At 39.0% G+C, this 8,327-nt stretch overlaps 1 protein-coding gene across 1 annotated transcript; it reads left to right on the top strand.

Moving 5' to 3' along the window:
- Positions 1 to 3,104: 3,104 nt before the first annotated feature.
- On the top strand, positions 3,105 to 6,576 carry LOC111971195 (zinc finger protein 501-like). The gene is made up of 2 exons (XM_023997987.2): positions 3,105 to 3,384; positions 4,994 to 6,576. Exons 1-2 carry the CDS (start codon positions 3,189 to 3,191, stop codon positions 6,022 to 6,024), a joined length of 1,227 nt encoding a protein of 408 aa, XP_023853755.1. The 5' UTR covers positions 3,105 to 3,188; the 3' UTR covers positions 6,025 to 6,576.
- Positions 6,577 to 8,327: the final 1,751 nt, after the last annotated feature.

Genomic DNA, 8,327 nt, shown 5'->3' with positions numbered 1-8,327 from the left:
GGACAGCCTTGCCGGGTTCCTCTACTCAGGGGAAATTCTTGGGAACTTAAACCATTGGTTGGAGACCATAACTCTGGGACTGGTAATAAATCGCTTTGACCCATTTGTTGAAATTAGCACCCCATATTACATTTTTGCAAAACAGAGAACAGGATATTCCATTCCACTCTGTCGAACGCCTTCTCAGCATCAGCATCAACAGTATAGAAGCAGTCTTGTGCTCCTTTAAATGGTTGATAACCTCAAACGGTCGTCTGACATTATCCGATGAGTACCTGTTTTTTTTAGAAATCCCGTTTGATCGGGTTTAATCAGTGGTGTAAAGTACTTAAGTCGTTTTTTGGGGTATCTGTTCTTCAATTTACTATTTATATTTMTGACAACTTTTACTTTACTGCACTCCTAAAAAAAAAAAAATGCACTTTTTACTSCAAACATTTTCCTTGCCAGCCAAAAGTACTTGTTACATTTTGAATGTTTAGCAGGACAGGAAAATGATCAAATTCACACACTTATCAAGAGAACTCTGCCCTGGCAGATTCACTAAACACAAATGCATCTTTGTAAATAATGTCTGAGTGTTGGAGTGTACCCCTGGCTATCCTTACATTTTAAAAACAATAAAATGGTGCTGTCTTTTAAATGATTTATACTTTTACTTTTAATACTTAAGTATATTTCAGCAATTACATTAGGTTTCCTATTGAAGATTGATAGTATAATTTAAAACAACTGATGTTTCCATTCAAGTCAACATTCTCTGATGTGTGGACCAACCATCTTTATGCTACCATTTGAAATGTGAAATGTCCATTTTATTCCCATTTTAATATATTTATCAGCCAAAACATGACACCCACCTTGTATTCAAGAGCACGCTGTGTCTCAACCGATGGAGGGCACAACAGTAACACCTCAGATTATGTAAAATAGGGCCAAAGCTACAACATATGCAAAAATGGAGAAAAGAAATCTGATTCCACACGTTTTTAGATATTATACGTTAAAGGTAAAAAAAATTACATATTTTTCAAGAAATTATCAAATAGTTTGACAACCCTTTTTGTAAACTTTTTTAAATTATATCAAACTCAACCGTTTTTATTTTCCAGTGATGAAGACATGGATGTCTCATGTTAGGGTGGGGTATGCAAAATMAGTCAACTTTGAGCACCTCTATCTCCTAAATGTTTTGACATTCAGGTCCAAAAGGTTACTTTCTGACCACTTCTAAKATGGGCAAATTTGTATGGAAAGTTTTGTTCATTAACACCCTTTGGAGCAATTGCCTTTTAGTGTAAAAATATAACTTGGTAACGTATCACACTTGGTGTTCCTTCTGCGCCCCCTGCTGGCGGCAAAAGGCATAAACAATTCCCAATGGAAATCCTTCGAAGACTCCCAAATAGTCTTCGAAGGTCTATACATAAAATCTGATACCATAAATTTATCGGCGTCACACAAACCTAAACTGACCTTGGAACATCAGTTTGCATTCAAATATTTGAAAATAAGAAATTTCCCAGCTAGCACATAATGTTCTGAGAATATATGTTTCTTGGAGCTTGGTGAGAGCGTGGTTGTCATATGGTTATTTTGCATACAACCTTTCCACAACTTTCTGGGAATGGTGCAGGATAGTTACTTGGCTATGGAACATTCTCAGCACATTTAAGGAACTTAAATTACTTTAACAGAACGTTTCCTAAAAGTTCAAACATGGTTACATTTAATTTCTTTCTTTTTTWAAATTTTCTAGGAACATTGTCCAACTGGTTTGACATTGGGAATGTTCTCAAGTAGTTCAGGGAACATTAAGAAACAACGTTCTGTGTAATTTTAGTGCTTCAGCAGAACGTTTCGTACAAGTTTCCTCAGGGTTCTATTTAAAGTCATGTTCTCAAATTGTTCCAAGAATGTTAAGAAACAACATTGTTCTGAGGGAATTTCCATAATTCAGCATAACATTTCCTCGTGGTTCTATTTAAAGTTACGTTTTCATTTTTACAGATAACGTTAAGAAAACTTTAGTTTTAAGAATATTATTTTAAAAACACACATCAATTACGTTCTCAGTATCAACAAAACTTTCTCTATCCTCTATCAGGCATCATTTCGCTACACTCGCATTAACATCTGCTAACCATGTGTATGTGACAAATACAATTTGATTTGATTTGATCTTGTTACGTGTTTTCAGGTGTGTTGGCCACGCCCACTAATTGGCCATATCTGATCTTAAGGAGTGTTTGTTTCCTCTGAAATGGGGTCTGTTTGAATAGACCAAAATAAATAGCTTTATATGCGTAAAAAACACATGAAACGCTAACTCCATCCTGGTGGCACAGTGGACTAATTCCATGGATAGAGAACAAAATATTATACACTATATATAGACAAGTATGTGGACAGCCCTTTAAATTTGTGTTGTTTCGACGACAGGTAGCCTAGTGGATAAGAGCGTTGAGCCAGTAACCGAAAGGTGCAACGCTGGAGAGATTAGAGTTGCAGGCTCATGTCTATCAGAGCAGAGAGAGGGCGAGAGATCATTGAAAGTGAATCTCATTCTAGTTCTCTGTGAGAGCAGGCGCGACTCAACCCGAATCAACTTTTAGGATATATGAGCCCAGGGGGACAAATAACAAAGAGGCCACTATAATTAACTTTAATCGCTTTAATTCTAATCTTTACGTTACAAAAAGTGCCAATTATTTTTCATGCCACGAGAGGTACCGGATCCGGCCAAATAGGTTCCGGAACGAAACATTCCAAGACGGAGATGTGTACAGGATCCGGCTCAAATGYAGCACTGGTGATGGGTGTATGGCAGAGGAAACTGTTGAATCTGTTTATTATATTGTGAACTGTATGATTTAGGTAGGGAGGGTTTGTTTGATAAGGTCAGACAGGTTGGATGCGGTCTGGGTGGTATTTGGGGTAGGGGGGATGAGGTTTGTAGGGATTTATACAGGTTTAGGTAACAGAATATAGTTGTGTAGGTAGACCGTGACCGGCCCCACACTCCAGTACAGTAAGCGGCGGTATGTGCAACTTTCCAGTTTGTTGCGATCCGCCAAACAAATGCAAAGAAGAATAACGTAATTTCCTGTTTCTCAAACCCGTAGTTATAGTGACACTTGAATAGCAAATAACTATACATTCTCCCACTTATCCCTTTCCTCCCTAAAATGTCTAAACTTCAGCAGCTCAATGTGTTCCTCAACGAAAAATTAACAGCAGTTCCTTTGGAGATATCTGTTGTAGTTAAAAAAACGATCGCAGAGTACCAGGAAGAAATCTCCCGTTTGGAACGGGCGAATGCACGTCTACGAAGACTGCTGGATTTGGTTTTCAAACCAGAGATAAAGTTGCATAGATTAGCAGGTTTGTGACTACGTCTCTRTATTTGACATTCATTTTTACATTGTAGCCTAATTTGTGTCATTTGATTTGAGAGGCTTTGAGTAATACATCATTTAGTCACATAGTTATCTAGCTACTGACTAAAAGTAATCCGAGATCCTTGGGACGTCCAACTGACATCACCCTATTGGGTTGACGTTTAAAATGGTTAAAGACCCAGTGCAATCAAAAACGTGATTCAACTGTATTTTCAGGGGTGAAAGTAAGTTTGATTTATTCCCGGTATGGGAACTCCTGTTTGTTTTTCTCAGCTAATAGTCGACACAACAGACCATATCAGCCCAATTCATAGGCCTATGCTACAAATTAAACACGATTTTTAACACATCTGCATAGTAGGCTATATAATCAGTTCAATGTCAATAACATATCCTAATGTTTTCAATCTGATTACACTCATACAATCACCACAGTCTCTATAATTGTTTWAWTTTTTWWWAAATATATTTCTTTGTTTTTCTTAGAGTTTTCGCTTTGTCTTTATGGGGTATTGTGTCTAGATTGATTGGGGATTATTTTTTTGTTTAATCCATTTTAGAACAAAGCTGTAATTTAACAAAATGTGGAAAAAAGGGAAGGGGTCTGAATACTTTACGAATCCACTGTAAGTAGTTGAAAAGTAGCAAAAATGCTAAGTTGTCTGTGATGAGATTCGAACTCACAATCTTTGAGTTGCTAGACGTTCGCGTTGTACGCCCACAGATCCACCCCGACCAAACGGGGTGGATCTTTTTGTTTTAATAAGTAACCATCTGTAACCATACCAAACGCAAAATGGCGTGTCTCGAATTTACATACAGAATAATATGAAATGTTTTGAGACCAGGTTGGTCAATTTGGTTAGTATTGTGAAGTAACTACAATGTTGGTGATCCATCCTCTGTTTTCTCTTATCACAGCCATTAAACTCTAACTGTTTTAAAGTCACATATGGTCTCATTGGGAAATCCCTCAGCGGTTTCCTTCCTCTCCGGCAACTGAGTTAGGAAGGACGCCTGTATCTTTGTATATTTTCCAGTGAAGAAGACATGGATGTCTCATGGTATGGTGGGGTATGCAAAATGGGTCAACTTTGAGCACCTTGATCTCCTGAATGTTTTGACGATGTTTTGCCACTTCTTCCGTGGACAAACATGTATGGAAAGTTTTTGTTGTTTAAATCATAAGGTACACTGTCAAAAAGCGATTGAATTCATATGGATTTAACCAGTCATTATTTTCAGACTGGATATCAAGAATTTGTTTAAAAGTCTGATTTATTAGGTAAGGTAGGCGATGTGAAGTTGATAATACCTGGGCTATATACTGGGACGCATCATGCGTGTTCAGTCCAATAATGAATAAAAAATTCACAAGCAAAAGCCAACTGTTGGATTGCCACCGTACACGGTTAGCCTCAGTACTCAGCCTTTGTTAGCCTTAACCTATAGCTGCTTTTCAAATAAATGTTTTATGTAACTTCACTTACATCTGACACAACAAGACAGGAAATGGAGGTAGAGCCCTGTTTCTTGTCTCTTTTCAGCGTTTTAAGTTTTCATCAAATTTCATCCTTTCTCCTTTCCTCCAGACCTCCAGCGGCTCACTGTCTCTGAAGAGAAGGTTAACTCGGGGCAGCAGGAGTGGAGCTCCTATCTGGGGCCAGTGGAGTCTGATACCGAAGAGTCTACATGGAACTCTTTCAACATCATAACGGTAGAGAGCCAAAAAGACTCTGATGGCAACAGAGAATCTGATGGCGACGGCAACAGAGAATCAGAATCAACCAGTGACTATCAGCCCCCCTCTGAAGTAAATCCAGAAAGTGACAATGATGAAAGTAATGGCGGAAAAGCGGATGGAGTGGAGAAGAGAATACCTCTGTCGGYGTCAAAGAGACGAAGAGGACGGCCAAGAAAAGAAACCAGTGAGTTGACGGATCTGAAGTGTGATGTGTGCGTAAAATACTTTGCGACAGCAAGTGGTCTGAAAAGGCACCAACAGTTACGGCACAGTGAAGACAGACCATACATGTGCGATACATGTGGCCAGTGTTTCGCCTTAAACCGATACCTGACCCGACACATGAAGATTCACACAGTGGAGAGACCACATCGCTGCATGGTATGTGGCAAACGTTTCTTTCACAAGGAAAGCCTGAAAAATCATATGGTTAATCTTCATACAGGGCTGATTTTTAAATGTGATTTGTGTGGGAAATGCTTGTCGACAAAAGGTCGTCTGAAACTGCATAGGCAAAATCACACTGGGGAAAAATCGCATCCGTGCAAGGAATGTGACAAGGCTTTCTACTGCGAGTCAGACTTGATAAAGCATACCAGGACTCACACTGGGGAGAAACCGTTTCGGTGCAAAGAATGTGGCAAGTGCTTCGGCGAGAAGGGAAGCCTGACAAAGCATATGATGACTCACACACAGGAGAAACCACATTGCTGCAACGAATGTGGCAGACGCTTCAATCTGAAGGGAAACCTGACAGTGCATATGAGGACTCATACAGGGGAGGGAGTTCAATGTCATCTGTGTGGAACTTACTTGAAGTTAGCAGCAAGTCTGAAGAGACATCTGCGAACTCACAGAATAAATATTCCCAATGACTGAGAACACATAAAAATGCACGTTGTGTAAAATGTGTTGTTGGAAGGTAGAGACTATATCAAGAGGACACCCCTCAGGTCACGGCTCTTGGTACAGTCTGAAATCTGGGAATCTGTTCAATMGCCATTTTTACGGAACATTATCAAATTCAAATCAACTGTATTTATTACGCACTTTTTACAAACGTTACACTCTCAAGTCCAAGTTAGTTAGACATTTTCAGAACTGAAGTCTGTGAAGATAAATCACATCCCACAACATCTGTTGTGTAGATTTAGTTAAATGCCTTCACCCCCAAATGAATGGAAAAGATAAGAAACCAAATCAAACCAGGAAATTAGATGGTTATCAGCAGGTAGCCTAGTGGTTAGAGCGGTGGGCCAGTAACCGAAAGGTTGCTGGATCAAATCCCAGAGCTGACAAGGTAAAAATCTGTCATTCTGCCACTGAACAAGACAGTTAACCCACTGTTCCCCGGTAAGCCGTCATTGTAAGTAAGAATTTGTTCTTAAAACTTACTTGCCTAGTTAAATAAAGGTTATATGTAAAAATGTCCATTCATTTGGGATTCAAATCTAATTTCATTTGTAACATGCTTCGTAAACAACAGGTGTAGACTAACAGTGAAATTCTGACTTACAGGACCTTCACCGAACAATATAGAGAAATAATAATAATACACAATACACAAACGATAACACGGGTTACCAGTACCGAGTCGATGTGCAGGGGTTGGATTTTCACAACAGATTGTCTGAGATGTTGTCATAGCGCAACATCATTCTTCTTGTTAAAGACTTAAAACGTATGACAAACTTTAATTTTCAGTAAAATCTCCTCTTTAATTTCTAAGAAATTGAATTTGTTATGATTTTTTCTGACACATAACTACTGTCATATGTATGTTAACAAAGCTCTAATGGTGTGTGATGTGGTAAAACGTTATAGTCTAGAAGAAAAATAAACGCACACCTATTTAGGCGAGGTGCTGGCTAGCGGAGTAGAAAACTTGAAAATAAAAGAGAGCCGCACACTCTAGGAGCTCAGATGCAAAAATGTAATATCCAACGTTTCGACAGCCAAGCTGTCTTCATCGGTATAATCACAAACACTGCGGGATGACTCGTTTATATAGTGTCAAAAGACACACAGGTGTCTGTAATCATGGCCAAGAGTGGCCTAATATCATTGGTTAATTCTCAAATATTAAAATGGCATACAAAGAACAGCATACAAAAAACAAATGGATAGCATACGATCATAGATTCATTTGATACTACACAAGCTTACAAACAATTACAATGGCAAAGTCACAAGAATGGCTTCAGATCAAAGTCTACGTTGAGACCGAAGGGAGCAAGGGTCTTTCAGTTAAAGATCCAGGCAGCCTCTCGTTTTAACAATAAATGATCAAGGTCACCCCCTCTCCTAGGGAGGGTGACATGTTCGATGCCAATATAACGCAGAGACGAAATCAAGTGGCCTGCCTCCAAAAAGTGGGCCGCAACTGGGTAAGTCAAGTTTTTGCACCTAATGGTGCTACGATGCTCTGAGATACGTAKTTTTAATTCGCGCTTTGTTTTACCCACATKATTTTTACCACAAGGACAAGTTATAAGATAAATAACTGCCTTAGTGGAGCACGTAATAACACCTTTGATTGGGCTCGATTTCCCTGTTTGTGGGTGTTTGAAGGATCTGCATTTATAAGTGCCATTGCATTGAGCACAGCCATTACACTTGTAATTTCCATCCAGTAGGGGCGCAAATAGACGTTGTTCAGGAATATCTTGGAGTGGTAAATCAGAGTGTACCAACTGGTCTCTGAGATTTCTGCCCGGCGAGAATACGACCAAGGGAAGGTCCGAAAACACATTACCGAGACTATCATCGGATTTTAGAATGTGCCAATGTTTGTGAACGATTCCCTTAATTTGTTCAGAGCGCTTTGAATAGCGGGTAGTTAGAATGCAAGAATGCGTCTTTCTGCGAGACTGCCCTTGAAAAAGGTCATGTTTTGAAWTTTCTCAATGGCAATATTAAACAGATCATTTTTGTACCCCCTCTCCTTGAATTTTCTTTGCGTGTCAGCCGTATTTCTGTCGAAATCTGATTGTTTTTTGCAAATTCTTTTGATTTTACAGAATTGGCTGTAGGGCAAACTATTTTTCAAGTGAAGTGGGTGACAACTGTCAGCCCTCAACAAACTGTTACGATCAGTAGGTTTCCTGTAAAGATCAGTGTATAGAACATTATTTTCACACAAGATCAGGAGATCAAGAAAACTGATTTGACGTGTATCAGAT

This window comes from Salvelinus sp. IW2-2015, linkage group LG13 (genome assembly GCF_002910315.2).
Source record: "Salvelinus sp. IW2-2015 linkage group LG13, ASM291031v2, whole genome shotgun sequence".
NCBI lineage: Eukaryota > Metazoa > Chordata > Actinopteri > Salmoniformes > Salmonidae > Salvelinus > Salvelinus sp. IW2-2015.
This window is presented reverse-complemented; position numbering and strand designations above follow the sequence as displayed.